Here is an 18935-nt window from a genome sequence, read left to right on the forward strand (position 1 = left end):
CGCATATGCAGGCTCTCAAGGCAGCATTGCCTCCCCCTCTGCCTCCCTTGCAGAGTGCTGAGCCGGCTCCAATATCGGACCCCGGAGCTGAACATCACTGCGCCGGCACCCACACCGCTCCAAAGCCTCTATGCGATGTCGGACTACGTGGCACTGATCCGCCTCCCTGCCGGTATAGCGCCGGCTGCTGCTGCTGCCTCTGAGCCCCCGGCACTGATTAGCACCGCGCCGGCTGTGTCTTCAGCACATGCCAGCAGATGAGGAGCTCGGAGTCCTGCTCCTTTGATCTCCCCGCACCGGAGCTGCTCCTGCCTTTTCTCGCCAGCACTGTCCTCGCCTCCCCCGGTGCCTCGTTCTCCACGCCACTATACCCATTGGCATGGGTCCCCCCATGCCTCCTCCAATCTGCCTTCACCATTCCTGGCTGCTGCACCTTCCCACCGCAGACACCACTACAGGCAGCTCTCTGCGTTCCCTGCTTCTTCCAGGGCATCAGACATCTGCTCCTGTTCGCCCTGCTCTCTCCATACCATTACCGATTTTATGCCCGTTCCAACTATCACGACGACTGCTCACCGCGACATGACCAATATTGCGACGACCGCCACTCTTGAGACTCCCGCAGTGGCTACTCTGATCAATCACGTTCTGCCTACGATTATGTATCACGCAGACGCTCTCCAACTCCAGCTCCCCTTACCCCTCCACATCATTCATCGTCACCACCTCATCCTCCATCAGAGACGGATCACACTGCCTCCGGGGACCACCTACCGGGGACTTCCATCCCAGACTTGTCCCCGCCAGATGAGGCAGTCACACCGGGCTACAGGTCTCCACCAGATGACCTCCATCAGTTCCAAGAGTTGTTTAAGCGAGTAGCTATTACACAAGAGATTCCGCTGAAGGAACTCAAGGACAGGCAGCACAAGCTTTTCAGGAATCTCCAGCCGCAGCATAGGTCATGCCTCGCCATTCCTCTTGACGAGGGCATCCTGGAACTGGCTGATGAAGTGTGGCATGCTCCAGCGGCGGCTCTTCCGACCAACAAACGGGCCGACAAGAAATATTCCGTACCACTGAAGGGCATGGAATTCCTCTTTGCCCATCGGCAACCTAACTCCCTAGTAGTTGACACAGCTCAACAGAGGGCTAGAGCCTCACACCTCAGACAACAGGGCTCCGATAAGGACATAAAGAGACTTGACCTCCTGGGCAGGTAGGTCTACACTTCAGCAACGCTACTCCTCAGAATCGCCAATTACTCGGCGCATCTCTCCAATCACACCTTTGATATGTTTTCACGCCTCACCCCCTTCATGGATCATCTCCCTGATTCTAAGAAATCGATCTGAGGTCAGTAATTCAAGAGGGCTACACATCGGCGAGAACGTCCCTCCAAATAGCCATGGACATCACTGACACCACTGCTCGCTCAACTGCTACTGTCATCGTTATGCACAGAGCTTCTTTCCTTCAAGCAGCGGGAGTTCTGATGGAACTACAGGCCAAAGTCGAGGACTTACCCTTTGACAAGGATAAGCACTTTGCAGAGACCACGGATTCCATCTTACACTCCTCTAAAGACTCCTGAACCTTGCTAACTCTGGGGATGTACACTCCCCCCTTTAAGACACGCGGTTACTCACCATACCAGCTCAGATATGACTACTCCTACATCAGACATCAGTGGCAGTAACAACACCAGCAACAGAGGCCCTTCAACAACCAACGCTCTCGCCAGAGGCCTCAGCGACACCGAAACCCAAACGGCAGGATGAACATGCCTCCCAACAACAAGCAACAGGTTTGATGCGTTGGTCAGGGGTGAGCAGACAGTCACAGGCAGCATCACAAATTGTACGACCCAGCTCTTTCACCACCGGCTGAGGCCCTTTCTACATCAATGGGCAAAAATCACCACGGACAGATGGGTCCTCGAGATTGTTCATTCTGGCTACCCTATCCCTTTCATAGCCATCCCACCCACCACCCCTCCCACCCCGTCCTCCTTCAGGGACCCCTCTCACAAGACCCTCCTCCGACTAGAAGTCGACTACCTTCTCTCTCTGGGTGCCATAGAGCCAGTCCCAAAGGATTTCAGGAACAGGCTTTTACTCACATTATTTCCTCACCCAGAAGAGGTCCGGAGGTTGGCGCCCCATCCTAGATCTCTGCCGTTTGAACAAATATCTCAAGAAATGACAATTCAAAATTATGACTTTAGCTGCCATAATCCCTGTGTTAGATCCACAGGACTGGTTTGCCGCCCTTGACCTCCAGGACGCCTATTTCCACGTCCCCATCCATCCAGCTCATAGGAGGTTCTTGCGCTTCGTTGTGGCAAAGGACTACTTCCAATACAAGGTCCTCCCCTTCGGACTATCGTCAGCCCCCACAGTGTTTTCAAAGGTTCTATCCGTGGTCACGGCCTTCCTCTTAACGCCAAAGGGGTATTCATCCTCCCTTACCTGGACGATTGCCTACTCAAGGGCCCTTCTCCACACGAGGTCTCCCAGATGGTTCACTTCACGAGGCAAGTCTTTCAATCGCTCGCATTCCTCCTCAGCGAGAAAAAGTCCGTTTTGCGCCCCACTCAGAACATCGAGTTCATTGGGGCCCGCCTAGACTCACTTGCCGGTAGAGCGTTCCTACCCTTACAGAGGTTTCAAGCTATCCAAGACCTCATTCACACCATCACCGTCAGCCCTACCGTTCCACTCATCACATGCCTCAGACTGATGGGCCATATGTCCACCACCACATATGTGGTGAAATACGCCAGACTACATCTGCGCACCCTTCAGTACTGGCTGACTGTCGTATACGACCACACCAGATACGATCTCCACAGCCCGGTACCGCTGCCACCTGGAGTTCTCCAATCACTCCTATGGTGGACCAGCCACACAAACCTTCTGTCAGGTATACCTTTCCATGGGCAGGAGCCACTCCAGCAAATCACAATTGATGCCTCTCTACTAGGGGGGCTGGAGGGCTCACATGGGCTCCCTCTCAGTCCAATGGTCCCCACAAGAAGCACAGCTACACATAAACCTTCCAGAGCTACGCGCCATTTTCAACGCATGCAAATCCTTCCTCATCTACATTCGAAACACCACGGTGAGGATACTCACGGATGACATCACAGCCATGTATTACGTGAATCACCAAGGCGGCGCTCGCTCCCGTTCCCTATGCACGGAAGCCATCTGCTTTTGGAACTGGAGCATTCACCACGGAGTAACACCTACGGCATCCTACTTACCTGGCACCACAAACGTGGCGGCAGATTTCCTGAGCAGACACTTCCATGTGAAGCATGAATGGGAAATGCACGATGGCATCCTACGCGAGATCTTCCAACGTTGGGGTACTCCCCAAGTGGACCTCTTTGCAACTCCCACCAATACAAAATGCCGCAAGTACTGCACCAGGGCGGGCCTAGGCCGTGCTTCCCTGGGGGATGCCTTCCTTATAACTTGGCATGGACCCCTCCTCTATGCATTCCCCCCCCCCATACCTCTGATCCCCAAAGTCCTTCAGAAGCTGAAGGTGGACAGGGCAATGCTAATCCTCATAGCCCCGGACTGTCCTCGCCAGCACTTGTTTCCCTTCCTCCACCGTCTCTCCGTGCGGATACCAATCCACCTTCCGCCTCTCCACGATCTCCTCACGCAAGACCGAGGATGCCTGAAACACTCCCAGATACAAATGCTGAACCTAACAGCATGGCTTCTAACTGGCTGACTCCATTCGAATCCCTCTGCTCCGTTCCAGTCCAACACGTCCTAGTACACAGTAGACGACAAACCATGAGAAAAACTTAGCTTCACAAGTGGCGCAGATTCTCCTGGTGTACCTCAAACCACCACAGTCTGACACATCCGTCGATCCCCTCCGTACTGGACTACACGTTGCACCTAAAGAACAAAGGCCTCACGTTGGCCTCCATCAGGGTGCACCTCGCAGCAATATCAGCATTCACATCACCGATAGATGGTGTTTCTGTCTTTGCCCATCCTACTACTAAGAGATTTCTCAAGGGCCTTACCAACATGGCCCCACCACACGACCCAGTCCCACCGGTGTGGAGCCTGGATGGTAGTCCTCGACGCCCTAATGAGGCTGCCATTCGAGCCCCTGGCGACTGTATCCTTGCATTTCCTCACTTTGAAAACCGTTTTCCTGATTGCCATAACATCGGCACGCAGAGAGTGAGTGAGCTTTCCGCCATGATGGCCACGCCACCATATACAATTTTCCATAAGGATGGAGTAGTCTTGAGACTACACCCAAGATTCATACCCAAAATCGTCTCCCATTTCCATGTCAACTAACCAGTGATTCTGCCAACCTTTTTCCTGAAGCCTCATGCCTCACCACGAGAAGCGGCCCTACACTCCTTGGACACCTTCAGGGCCTTAACATTCTACATAGATCGCACTAGATCTTTCAGGTGTATGGACCACTTATTCGTCTCCTTGGCACAGAGGTCAAAGGGTCAACGCCTATCTTCCCAGAGGATTTCCAATCTCGTAACCTCATGCATAATGCAATCGTATGCAGCGAAAAGCTTACCCCTTCCATCCCAACCATGCACCCACTCCACTAGAGCAGTGGCCACATCTACAGCTTTTCATAGAGGGGTATCTCTGAAGGATATCTGCAAGACAGCAACCTGGTCCTCACATGAGACCTTTGCCAAACACTATTCTATTTCTCTAGGCACTTGTTCAGATGGGGCAGTGGCGACTGCAGTGCTCTCCATAGCGGATAAATAGGGACTCTTGCCCTCCTTCCGTTCTGGCGACTACTGCTACGCAGTCACCCATAGTGGAGCACCCGCAGAGACATTCCCGAAGAAGAAAGCGAAGTTACTCACCTTCGGTGCAGTAACTGTCGTTCTTCGACTCTGAAAGGGGCTTCCATCTTTCGGTCTATCTTGGGCCTACGCCATCTAAATAAGTTCCTAAAAAAGGAACATTTCAAAATGGTTACATTGGCAGGCATAACCTTGGCACTACAAAAAAGAGATTTGCTGTCATCCCTCGACCTACAGGATGCTTATTCCTATATCACAATTTACCCAGCACACAGAAGATTTCTATGCTTCAGTCTGCATGGTCAACATTACCAATGCTGAGTCTTTCCATTCAGCCTAGCCATGACTCTGAGGGTATTTTTGAAGGTGTTATCAGTAGCCATAGCTCACCTACAGAAGTCAGGAGTCATGATTTTCCCATATCTGGATGACTGTCTAATAACTGCTCCATCCCTGCTAAAAACAGTACAGAATACTAGCCCCACATTCAATCTCTTCACTTCCCTGGAATTCTGAATAAACGAACAAAAGTCTCAACTCACATCTACGTAACAACTAGAGTTTAATGGCACTATCCTAGACTGCACATGTGTACACCAAACTCCCACAGCATTGCTCCCTGGCTCTGACCACTTTGGCCATTACCATAATCAATAGACCTTCGGTCTCAGCCAGACAATGCCTGCCGATTCTCAGGCATATGTCAGCAATGGCTTGTGTAGTAAACCTTGCCAGACTCCAGATATGCCAGATGTGCCAGATGTGTTGCCTACGAGGATGGCTCCAGACCTGTTATATCCCACACAGACAGTGTTTGGAGACAAGTCCCTCAGTGTTTCAAACAAAATAAAACACTCCCTAGAATACTGGCTATAGCCACAAAACCTGTGTCCTGGGGTACCCTTCCAACATATAACACCTACCCTATTGCTCTCTATGGGCGCATTTCTGGAGGGCTGGGAAGCACATTTCAACAACCACACCATCCAAGGCAGACAGCTGCCTCATGAGACATCAGCTCACATCAACATGCTTGAACTCTCAGAGGTGCATGCAAGCATTTCCTCCCCTTTATCCACAACAGAAAATCATGAGTGGTGTGAAGAAGGTGAATAAGGAAAAGTTATTTACTTGTTCCCATAATATAAGAATTAAGGGCCACCAAATGAAACTAATGGGCAACAGGTTTAAAACAAATAAAAGGAAGTTCTTCTGCACACAGTGCATAGTTAATCTGTGGAACTCCTTGTCTGAAGAGGTTGTGAAGGCTAGGACTATAACAGGGTTTAAAAGAGAACTAGATAAATTCATGGAGGTTAAGTCCATAAATGGCTATTAGCCAGTATGGGTAAGGAATGGTGTCCCTAGCCTCTGTTTGTCAGAGGATGGAGATGGATGGCAGGAGAGAGATGGCTTGATCATTACCTGTTTGATTCACTCCCTCTGGGACACCTGGTATTGGCCACTGTTGGCAGACAGGGTACTGGGCTGGATAGACCTTTGGTCTGACCCAGTATGGCCGTTCTTATGTAAAACAAATAATTCTTAACAGTCGCAAGGCCAGCAGAAGATGTACTTACTCCCCAAAATGGCGATGTTTTCTTACCCGGGCAGACACTCAGTCCATCTCTCCTCATTCCGCACCATTTTATAAGATTCTGGACTGTACACTCTCTGAAAAAAACAGGGCCTGGGTAACTTTAAAGTCAAAGTACACCTACCCGCAATTTCAGGTGAACATAATGGGACAGATGGCCACTCAAAGAGATTACTGCTTTGTAGTCACCATCAGTGAAGCACCCACAGGGACACTCCTCAAAGAAGAGGAGCCGGTTATTCACTTGTGCAGTAACTGATGTTCTTCAAGATGGCTGTTTCTGTGGGTGCTCCACAACCCTCCTTCCTCTCTGCTTCAGAGTCTGAAGAAGTTTTCCATGGTAGAGAAGTAACGGAGGGATGGTTGATGACATGCTTCAGTCACCGTTCCCGGCGTCACAAGATAGCACTATGCTGTCTGAGCTACTGCTGCTGTAAATCTCCGATTCTAAGCTCAGGGTGTCGAAATACCTACAGCAGAGCATCCATAGGGACAGCCATCTCAAAGAATGTCAGTTGCTGCACAGATGAGTAACTGCCTCTTAGACTCAGTGCTCTTCAAACTGTAGAAGTCTGATAAGCTTTCTTCTTTTGCAAGTAATTGACTTTCTTACTAAATCAACAAATTATTTTTCAAATACTCACTCTGAGGGATTCCTGCTAACACTAACTAAATTTTGAAGTCTGGAATACAAGAGGCTGTCAATGGAGGACCTTTTTCTCAGAAACTTTCTTTCTCTGTTGTTCCTATACAATTTATTTGATAACCTCCAGAGTATGATTTAAAGTTCATCTTTTTTACTTAGGCTGTTACTTTTGTGTGAGTGGAGATAAAGTTGAAGAGTACATTTTTATACTTTGCCAGTTTGCTTGAAATTATTTGCTATAAAGGGAATCTCTGAACTGTCATTCATGCTAAAATTTGACATTCTACGCGTGGGTCTCAACAAAGACCTGTTATCTTACCCATTTCAAAGATAGCTTCCCCAATTATCACCTCTAATGCCATTAGCTCACAGACATTTACCTTTCCCCACCTCTAATACCATTAGCTCACAGACATTTACCTTTCTCTCCCCCCCCCCGCTTCCGCCTTCTGTTCTGAAATTTGATTTGTCCTTTTCATATGTGTTCTTTTTTTTAATTGTATCCTTTGGTATATATGGTTGTGACTATTTTCTTCCACTATTTGATCTGAGGAAGTGGGTCTGGCCCACGAAAGCTCATCATCTAATAAACCATCTTGTTAGTCTTTAAAGTGCTACATAGTCCTGTATTTTGAAATGTGGTATGATTGCTTTATTTTTATAAATGAAAAATGTTTAAAATACAAAGTTTATTTTGTCAAGTAAAATGCTCTGTATTTGACTCCCACTTTTTTACTGGTCAGTAAAGATTAGGATTTTTTTTTATTTTCTTATCGCATCAGTGTACTAGTGGTTGTCGTTTTTTCTATTTGCATCTAACCTACCATAGTAAAAAACTTACTTTTAAATATTTCAATTTTTCTAGGATGCAGTTATTCCAAAGTAAATAATTTCATAAGTACTTGTTTCCTTTAATCATAGGTTGTGCTCAAGATGGTGACAGAGATTAAGAAGATTCCTGGCATTTCTCGGGTGATGTATGATTTGACATCAAAGCCACCAGGGACTACTGAATGGGAGTAACTATTTTTTTTATTAAAGTACTGTGTGCAGTTTAAATTATATCAGAAACCATTCCCAGTGTTGACATGCAGTACTGTGAAAAGAGTGACTGGAGCTGCTACATAACATCTGATTCCTCTCCTGGAGTGTAAATCTGCAGTTAAGAGCTATGATGGGGATAATTGTAAGTGGGGCTGAGGATTTGTACGGGTAATAAATAATCATGGCAGCATTGCCTGTGCGCAGACAGATTCATATTGCTTTTGCCTTTTGTCTTACTGATTCTTCCTGTTTTCATGTGTTTTATTGTTACTGTCATTTCATGTCTCTGTTTTTGTATACTGTGTAAAAAGAGACAGTTTATTTACTTTTACCAAAATCATTGTTACAGCCTAAAAATGTAAAATGAATAATTAATATGACCAACTGCTTTTGAACAGATTTATTATAAATAAATATTTTGCCAAATGGAGTAGTGGGTACTGTTGAGTTGTGGAATTAATGTGTATCTGTTTGCTGTGTACTGTTAAGCCTGTTCTGATGGAAGTATTAGCCCGTGACAATAACATTGAATTCTGAAAGATTGATGCTAAAATAATATGAAATGTTCTTTCATCTTCCTTTTTCTGCTTGCTCCCTCTTACATCACTTTCTTTTGACAGATTGAATTATGTATATGGACAACAAAAACACACATCTACACTTCTCATCAAGCTTCAATATACATTTAATCATATATAATAAAATATAGACATCAGTAAAATATAAAGCAGAATATACTCTGGAGACTGATGCAGTGGTAAAAGTGGGAGTGAAGTTTTGAGCAGCTCATTGCAGGACCACCAGTTCTAGTTAGAATGATCTAGTTCACTTTTGCTGTTTTTTAAACTCTTACACAATGACCCACTCCCATCCCACTGCCTGTCCCCACATTTTTGTTTATACTTGGTAAGAGTTTACTTTATAAAGGTTTCCTTTTATAGGGGAAGTATTCATGCGTGTTGTACGGAGTTTGATTTTAAGACTGTTATGCTCTTTGAATATTTTATTGTCATCAGAGCTGGCATAGTTAATCAGAATACAGAATACTTCAGTCCTTTGTGTACTGCTGTTTACTATTTGAGTAAGGTGTAACTCACAAAAAGGGATGTGATTATATTGGACCACCCATGTTTCTCTAATAAGTTTAAGCCAAAGGCTAAGTATTTCCAGCCGCATAAGTTTGGGGATCTCATATAACTGCAGTCCTTGAAATGTTATTCTTGTAACAGTTAAAGGGTTCTGATATGAGCAGCGTTATTAGATACTTGCACAGTTGGAACCTTAATTATGTATCCATATCCATTCTTTTCTTCATGTCCATTTTTGAAACTGTATTTCATTCAGCTGTGAAATTACCTTTTTTATGGATTTTGGCTATATCTGTTAAATATATTTTATAAAGTGAGCTAGTTCAGAGCTTTCGCTGATCACTTATTTCCATTACATAGATTTTTGAACTGGAATAATGATTGATATACATTTATTTTAATAAGTTTGACCACCTTTTGATTCCACGTTTCCCATTTTTAGTACTACTACGTAGGCTTATAGTATAAAAGTTTAGTTTAATTTATCAGTTTTTAGTGTCATGATACTTTTATCCATGCCACTTGGGAGTTATGAATCTTCATTATGGGGTGTGATATTGTACCGTAGCATCTTCAAGCTTTCTGAAAAGTTTCATGAACATCTCACAGTATAGCTAGCTTACTGGGAGGAGGCCGAAGGCTCTAGTGGCTAAAGCACAGGAGACTTGTTTCCAATCCTAATTCTCCTGCTTTGACACCTTGGGGAAGTCATGTAAATTTAACCTCTGTGTGCTTCAGTTTTCTCATGTCTAAAATGGAGATAATTACTACAGCCATCCTTCTAGAACTAAATGAGGTTTTTGGATGAAAATTGCTATTATAATGCAGTCTTGCTCTTGGTCTATGAGCTGTAAAAACTTTCAATTAGAGTCACTATAATGACCAAAAGTTAACAAGTATTCATTGGGACAGAAGAATATTCCATCTTTCCGTCCCATTTTAACTCCTCTTCCATAGTTCAGTTTTAACAAAACTCCCTGATAAAATTATGGCCTTAATACTATAATTTTTGTTGTAAGTGTACTGAGGATAGTTATTTTCATGAATATATATAGAGAAAGATTATAAGCAAATTACACAGTCAAAAGTAGATAAAGAGCAATTTCATTTCAATGAGCTGTAGAGATACTGCACATTGTCTAAATACTTGGTATGTAGCCTTTATCACTTACTGTAGGTAAACTTGCTATTGCTGCTGTCACCAGTTCTGCGAATGTTCTGAAGTAGATCTTCAGACCAGATAGAAGGGAGAAGAGATGGAGAATGAAACAAATTAAAGTTTGTTACCAAAATTAGAGGGCATCTCTTTAAATTTTAGAATTAGGCCTTTTCTTCTAAATCCTTTTAGTTGGCATTCATGTAAGTAAATATGGACTATATATCGTCTCAGAGCTTTGATGCAGTTCAAAAGGAGAGACAATACAGAGCCTCCTTATAGCATTCAGAGGTTTAAATATGACATAAAGGTAAATAAATTGTACCCTAGTGTCTGCAACATTGAGTTTGATGTACGTTCAGGAAGAACATTTTTCATATTTGGTGCATGTCAAACTGTCATAAGAGTTGCATCTAAACTATGGTTATAGTATATACACATATACAGTGTGTATATGAAGTTTGATGTGCACATTGTCATCGTATCTGATCTACAACATAGTGGATTGCTTTCAGGTCCCTATTAATAAAGTGGAGTTTGACATGACCCATATTTTTAGGAACATCTTTTTTACTAGAAAAATTAATATTAGCATATATTTAGGGTATATAAAATACTGCATTATGAACAGAATGTCTTATTTCAGAAAGTTTCCTAGGTCTTAAAATGTCTCCCATCTTTTGTGTTCAATACTCATACTAAAAAGTTAGGAAGTATTGGATTATTCTGAGTGAGGTTGACATCAATTGCCATCCCAGCAATTCTTCCTTTAATGGTTTTATGGAGTCAACATATGTAGTACAGCCAGATGCAAGGGAGAATAGCACATTTTTACATTTAGAATATAAGTAAATTTAGCACATAGCTTATTAAAGCCAGAAGTGTAGCTGCCCTGTACAACTTGTTCACCTCAGGTCTTCGGTGAGACATGTCAACATTTAAAAAGGAATTTGTATGGGGGGGATAGTTCCCATCATTCTCAATTTTTTTAAACATTTTTTTGCTTGTGAAATGATATCAAGTACTGTGAGCCTTAATTTTTATCCACAAATAAAAAATACAGTATGTTACTTGTTTGAATGTTTGTGTGATTTATTTGGGGAGGGGCTTTAAAGCAGGAATTGCATTGGAGTGGATGGTCCATTTTGGAGCTATGGGTGAGGGGAGGGAAGAGGTAAAAAAAAGATAAAATCACTGTACCTTCAGTCACTTGTAGGAACAAAGAAGCATATCTATAAGGCCATGTCCTGTCTCCTTTCAAAATATTATATGGGATGCATTTGAAGTAGGCACAATCATCAGTAGGACTAAGTCAATGGAATGGGTATGATGTGTGAAGAAAACAGATCTGTCCTAAACTTTTCAATGAAATATGAGATTGGAATTTAGCCTTGCCTTTACTGTTATTATCTAGTGTCTAATGTGAAAATCCTTCACAGAAAGAGTGTCTTACATTTATACTTAACAGCATTTGTTTAAATATCAGAAACAAATTAGTTGATGGACTGAATCCCCAGTCATTTTTTCTCTTTTATGACTAACATGTAAATTCTTCTTAAAAAAAAAAAAAAAGGTAGAAGGTAGCCATAATGCGTTTGCTCACAAGACACATTTTCATGTGAAATCTTAAGTGCTTGCTGTCAGCAACAATAGCATAAATGAAAATGGAACATTTGATCATTTATCTCCCTTTTCTGAATGAGTGTTTTCTTTAGGCATACAATGATAAAACCTGCTCTGTAAAATCTGCTAATAATTAAACAAATATGACAAAATATTTCAATATTGAGCATTCTGTCCCAAATGTCACAGTCCAAGAAATGTATATTATGCAGGTCCCTTAAAGATAGGATGCTTAGAATATCCTGTCAAGATTTGGACCTGTAGTAGCGCTATGTATTTCAGATTAATTTCTTCAGTGCCAACAGTCTGTTCATTGCTTTAAATGACAAAGGACCATGTCCTGAGGAGATTTAAAATATAATTGATACTTAGATCACAAAATCATGCCCTCCAGGATTCCTCACAAATATTCCACTGTTTTCCACAATCCTTGTATGCCTACATTCTTCTTTGGGTGATGTCTCCATGGGTGCTCCACTGTTGGTGACAGGTCATCCCCAGAGCCATAGTTTGGAGCTTTTCTTAGCAGTTGTTGGGCTGTGCATGCCCAGAAGGCACCTCACACCACTGGTGGTTTGGCACCCCATAGGCCGACCCTCCCCCCCTTCAGTTCCTCACCACCCTTGGTTGCGGACAGAGCTCATGTTTCGCCTCAGGCGTTTATTCTCCTTACGCAGCTTTACAGTTTTTTTTCTGCCTCTTTTACCAATTTTTAGCATTTCTTCATTAGTTACTCATTGCTTGTACCTTGTTCTTAAAAAAAAGAAAGATAATTCACCCTCGGCGGCAGCTCAGCCTTTGTCATGCTGCAATTGCTTTCACCCTCCTTCTCCTCATTTTCTCCTGATTTTACAAAACAAACAAAACAAAACAAGAAAGAACAGACATCTTGAGTAGAAGCTTTATTGGCCACCCTCACGCTCAGTGAACGGTGACTATATACTATTATGCCGAGCTCTCCAGGGTTCAAAAAGTGCCAGCAGTGCAATGACCTCATGCCCATTTCTGATGGTCACATTTTGTGTATACACTGGGGAGTCACATTCACCCCAAAAATGTGACCATTGCTGCAGCCTTACAGCAAGGGCTAGGATGGACTGGGAGTTTCTGCTCTGGAGGCTAGTGTTTGAAAAGGTGCTGCAACCGACAGAAGAGCCACAGCCAGTTCTGCCCCCAAGAGACCTGCTGAGGAAAAGGGCTGCTTCCCTCTTGCCTCACAAACACCAGAACAGAGGGGTCTCCCCGGTGAAGTCATTACCCTCTAACCCATCTGCCACAGTGAACCCAGGAGATGTGCCTAGCACCTCCGGCATCTTGGTGCCAAGATCCTCAGTAGGCACCATTGCAGCAGCACCCCGCGTTAACCTGGGGCTGGCATGGTCATCAATGGAACTGGAGAAGTTATGCCAACAAACAAGATCTGGCACCGGGCAAGAGCTTGGAACTGGCAGCGAAGCAGCCTTGCAAGTCTTCGGCACTGCTTCCCAGTGTGCTGACATCATAAAGATGCCTCCTCCTGTAGAGGCTACGGCACAGGCACCGCAGCATGCTGACCGCATGGAGCCAGTCACAGCTCCTCATAACTCACCAGCACCTGATAATAAACCAGGCACCTGGGTTCCCTCCCACTATCAAGGGAACCTTCTCCAGTGCCTCTTTCACCTTACACATCTCCATGCTCTGTAAGATCTCAGTTGTTGAATGAACGCTCCCCGGACTTGCTGAATACAATCAAAGGGAGTGTCTTTTCTTCACAGCACTCCTCTCTACGGCATCTTGTTACTATCATCAGTACCGGGAAAGACCATACTACCTGCCGTGGTACCCAGAGTGGCTGAACCCTCCTCTCCATTATCCACCTTGTTGGGCCCCATGGGAGCATGGGATCTCATAGATGCTGCTCCATGGCCTCGTCTACTCCGGCAAAGGGGCTTCCACTAGCTCTCCCCATCCCACATCCTCTTGACTACGATTGATTCGGAGGGAGAGGAGGTTCAAATCACATTGAAATGCAAGCTCCAGAGAGCTCTCTTAGGGTACGTCTAGACTACGTGCCTCTGGCGACAGAGGCATGTAGATTAGGCTGCCGGACATAGTAAAATGAAGCGGTGATTTAAATAATCGCCGCTTCATTTAAATTTACATGGCTGCCGCGCTGAGCCGACAAACAGCTGATCAGCTGTTTGTCGGCTCAGCGCGATAGTCTGGGCGCTCCCCTGCCGACATCAAAGGTATTTGTCGACCACCCAGGTAAACCTCATCCCAGGAGGCATATTATTTAAATCGCCACTTCATTTTACTATGTCCGGTAGCCTAATCTACATGCCTCTGTCGCCAGAGGCATGTAGTCTAGACGTACCCTTAGGGTGTGTCTAGACTACATGGCTCTGTCATCAGAGCCATGTAGATTAGTTTACTAGACATACCCAAATGAAGCCGCGATTTAAATAATTGCGGCTTCATTTAAATTAAAATGGCTGTCGCGCTGTGGCAATCAGCTGCTTGTTGGCTCAGCGCTGTAGTCTGGATGCTCCGCGGTCGACATCAAAGGCATTTGTCGACCTCCCCAGTATGCAAACAGTTGATCGGCACAGCACAACAGCCATTTTAATTTAAATGAAGCCGTGATTATTTAAATCGCAGCTTCATTTGGGTATGTCTAGTAAACTAATCTACATGGCTCTGGCAACAGAGCCATGTAGTCTAGACATACCCTTAGAGACAACTCATCTTCATCTCCTGATGAAGCTGAAGTTCTGGAGGACATGCACACCACTTATGACATGAAACAATTTCAAGAACTTTTTAAGAGGGTCGCCACCAGCCAATAAGTTCAGTTTCAAGAGGTAAAGAAGAAATAGCATCGCCTCCTGAAGAACATCTGCCTCTCCTCTCAGGAAAGGATTACACTACCAATCAATGAAGCCATTATGGAAGTGTTTGATGACATATGGCAAACACCCACCTCCAGCCAGCCAGCCTGCTAAAGAGTGGACAGGAAGTACTTTGTCCCTCCTAAAGACCTAGACATCCTTTTCTCCCATCCCCTACCAAATATGTGGGTGGTGGATGCAGCAAACCAATGCTCGAAAGCCCCTCAGTTTAAGTTGGCAACCAGCGACAAATAGCATAGAAAATTAGACCTCTTTGGGGGAAAAATATATTCTTCAGCCACACTACAACTCAGAATTGCTAACTACTCTGCACTCTAAGCTAACCATGATTTTGACAACTACTCCAAACTGGCCGGACTTATGGAACACTTCCCAGACTTAAAAAAGCCCTTCCTTAGATATGTCCACGAGGGATATATCATCACCTGCACATCACTACTCTTGGCAATTGACTTGGCTGACGCAGCGGCTAGATCAATGGTCACAGCAGTTGTGATGAGGATAGCCTCCTCGTTGCATGCAGCAGGAGTGCTCAGGCAGCTTCAAACCAAGGTGGAGGATCTCCCTTTCGATAAACAGAAGCTGTTTGCAGCTAACACAGATGAGATCCTATATAACAGCAAGGATTCCAGAACCACTCTCCAGCCTCTGGGCATGTATACGCCATCATATCCCATACAACAGAAACAAGGGCACCTACTACAACCACCCCCAACACAAAGCGTACAATTGCAACTGATCCAGATAATGGCCCCAGATGAAGTGCTCACCTCAGTCACGCTCCTTTGGCTCCCAGGCCTCCAAGCACCAAATTGGAAGTTTTGGTCAAAGATCTTGACTTCCCCAACCATCCAATGACAATAAGCCAGAAACACCTTTTTGCCTGCAGGCTGCATCTCATTTTCCACCATTGGGACTCCATAACATCAGACCAGTGGGTGCTAGAAATCATCTGTATACTATTCCCTTCACTTCACTTTCCCCTATCCTGCCCCCTTCTCAGTCCCTCTTCAGAGACCTCTCTCACAAGACCCCTCTCAGGCAAGAAATCGATCGGCTCCTCCAACTAGGAGCAATAGAGAGAGTCCCCCATCTATACAGGGGAAGAGGGTTTTATTCAACTTACTTCCTGACCCAAAAGCACACAGGGCTAGAGACCAGTTCTAGTTCTACACAAGCTAAACAAGTTCCTACGGAAACAGTGCTTCAAAATAGTCACATTGACTTGAATTATTCCTGCACTAGACAAAGGGGACTGGTTTGCAGCCCTCGACCTACAGGACACGTACTTCTATGTCACAATACATTCTTCTCACAGACTTCACCGTGGGGAAGGATCACTTTCAGTGCAGGATCCCCTTTGGCCTTTCTTCTGCCCCTTGAGTTTTCTCGAAGGTCTGCACAGTAGTGGCAGCCTACCTTTGACAACAGGGGGTTGTGATTTTTTCCATACGTGGACAACTGCATTATAAAGGGCCACTCACAAGCAGAAACGACCAGCATTGTCTCAAAAACCAAGCATCTATTCAGTCATCTAGGACTTCTTATAAACGAACAGAAGTCAACTCTCAATCCCATTTAGGAAATAGAGTTCATTGGAGCTCACTTCGATTCTATATCAGCCCGGGTTCATCTCGCACATCAATGTTTTATTGCACTTGGGACCTAGCAACCACTCTATCAATGAGCCCTTCTACTACCATACATACCTGCCTTCAATTGATGAGCTATATGGCTGTTACCACATATGTTGTCCAGTATGCATGCCTCCATTTCCATGCCCTGCAGCACTGGCTAGTGTCGATGTACAATCCATCCTGTCATTCACTTCACAAGCGAGTCACCGTCCCCAGACATGTGCTGAACTCTCTCAACTGGTGGATGTCCCCCACAATGTCCTCGCAGGGGTTCCCTTCCATCAATTGGAGCCATCAATACAAATTATGACAGACACCTCACTGATAGGATGGGGCACACATCTGCACCATCATACAGCTCAGGGCAGATGGTTACCACATGAAGCGGTATTACACATCAATCTCCTCGAGTTCAGAGCCTTCAGAAATGCATATAGGCATTTTACTCTGGAGCACTGTCATGGAAGCGTATAAACTGTTCAGAAAGAACAGGTGGGGAGAAAAGGAGGAGGAGCTGCATTGTATGTAATAGACCAGTTTGATTGCTCAGAGCTCCAGTATTTAGAGGGAGAAAAGCCTGTTAAGAGTCTATGGGTTAAGTTTAGAGGTGGAAGCAACAGGGGTGATGTTGTGGTTGGTGTCTGCTGTAGACCACCGGATCAGATGGATGAGGTAGACGAGGCTTTCTTCCGACAACTGAGAGAAGCTTCCAGATCACAGGCCCTCGTTCTCATGGGGGACTTCAATCACCTTGATATCTGGTAGGAGACCAATACGGCAGTACACAGATAATCCAGGACATTTTTGGAGACTGTTGGGGATAACTTCTTGGTACAAGTACTGAAGGAACCGACCAGGGGCCATGTGCAGCTTGACCTGCTGCTCACAAACAGGGAGGAACTAGTAGGGGAAGTAGAGGTGGGTGACCACTGCTTTCCTGGTTATCACAAGACAGTAGATTTCAGGATCCTAACCAAAGGAAGAAAGGAGAGTAGTAAAATACACACCATGGACTTCAGAAGAGCAGACTTCGACTCCCTCAGAGAACTGATGGGTAGGATTCCCTGGGATGCCTACATGAAGGGGAAAGGAGTCTAGGAGAGCTGGCAGTATTTTAAAGAAGTCTTATTAAAGGCACAGGAAGAAACCATCCTGATGCACAGTAAGAAAAGCAAATATGGTAGGCAACCAGATTGGCTAACTGGGGAAATCCTTGGTGAGCTTAAATACAAAAAGGAAGCTTACAAGAAGTGGAAACTTGGACAGATGATGAGGGAGGAGTATAAATATATTGCTTGAGAATGCAGAGAAGTTTTCAGGAAGGCGAAAGCGCAGTTGTAATTGCAGCTAGCAAGGGATGTGAAGGGTAACAAAAAAGGTTTCTACAGGCATGTTAGCAATAAGAGGGTGACCAGAGAGGGTGTGGGGCCCTTACTGGATGAGGGAGGTAACCTAGTGACAGATGATGTGGGTAAAGCTGAAGTACTCAATGCTTTCTTTGCCTCTGTCTTCACAGACAAGATCAGCTCCCAGACTAATGCACTAGGCCAGGGGTCTCCAAACTTTTCAGCCCGAGGGCCGCATTAACTATCAAACAGCAGTTCGGGGGCCGACTACACACTTGAGGTCCAAATAAAAAACAATCAAAACATGGATGTTGTTTTTAATTATTTATTTAATATTATTTTACTCAGTTATTATTTAATAACACATTGATACACTACACATGAACACCTGTATTAGTGTGAATGGTGAAATTGTTTCCTGGATGCCAAAATAGCAGACATTTCTGGCTTTAGATTTGTTACGCGAAGGAAATTATCACTAAATAAAATAGAGTGCAACATGTTTCGAAATCAGACGCTAATTGACACCAACACCTCCTCATCGCAACAGTCAAACTGCAACTGGCAAACTGTGATCAAAATAATCAAGTCTTGAACCAGCAGCAAACCATTTAAAAACTCCGCCACTAGATGGTGTTATATCATCTCATTGACTGAACAGAAGTAGAAAAAGTAAGCAGCAAATAAGGTTTTGCAATGTAATGATCGGTTGGAAAACATAACGCACTACTGCGTGCCTCTATTTTAATTCGGTAAAAACATAACATCCACGTAAGCGGCGGCTGATCTTGGCAGGATACACGTAAATTTCCGTAATTTTTTTTCCGTAGACAAAAAGGTCTCCACGGGCCGGATGAGAGGGCCTCGCGGGCCGCATCCGGCTCGCGGGCCGTAGTTTGGAGACCCCTGCACTAGGCAACACAGAATGGGAAGGAGGTGGACAGCCCTTGGTGGGGAAAGAACAGGTTAGGAACTATTTAGAAAAGCTAGACATACACAAATCCATGGGTCTGGATTTAACGCATCCAAGGGTACTGAGGGAGTTGGCAAATGTCATTGCAGAGCCTTTGACCATTATT

At 44.7% G+C, this 18935-nt stretch overlaps 1 protein-coding gene across 2 annotated transcripts in view; it reads left to right on the forward strand.

The window, feature by feature from the left end:
- GMPS (guanine monophosphate synthase) overlaps nt 1–8542 on the forward strand; it is an 83977-nt gene extending 75435 nt beyond the window's left edge. For both annotated transcript variants that reach the window (XM_075937754.1, XM_025184864.2), the window contains exon 16: nt 7990–8542. In XM_075937754.1, the coding sequence (XP_075793869.1) occupies nt 7990–8091 (102 nt within the window). In that variant the 3' untranslated portion in view covers nt 8092–8542. The remainder of the gene's footprint in view (nt 1–7989) is intronic.
- The last annotated feature ends 10393 nt before the right edge of the window (nt 8543–18935 follow it).

The sequence above is a fragment of the Pelodiscus sinensis genome, chromosome 10 (genome assembly GCF_049634645.1).
Source record: "Pelodiscus sinensis isolate JC-2024 chromosome 10, ASM4963464v1, whole genome shotgun sequence".
NCBI classification, from domain to species: Eukaryota; Metazoa; Chordata; order Testudines; family Trionychidae; genus Pelodiscus; species Pelodiscus sinensis.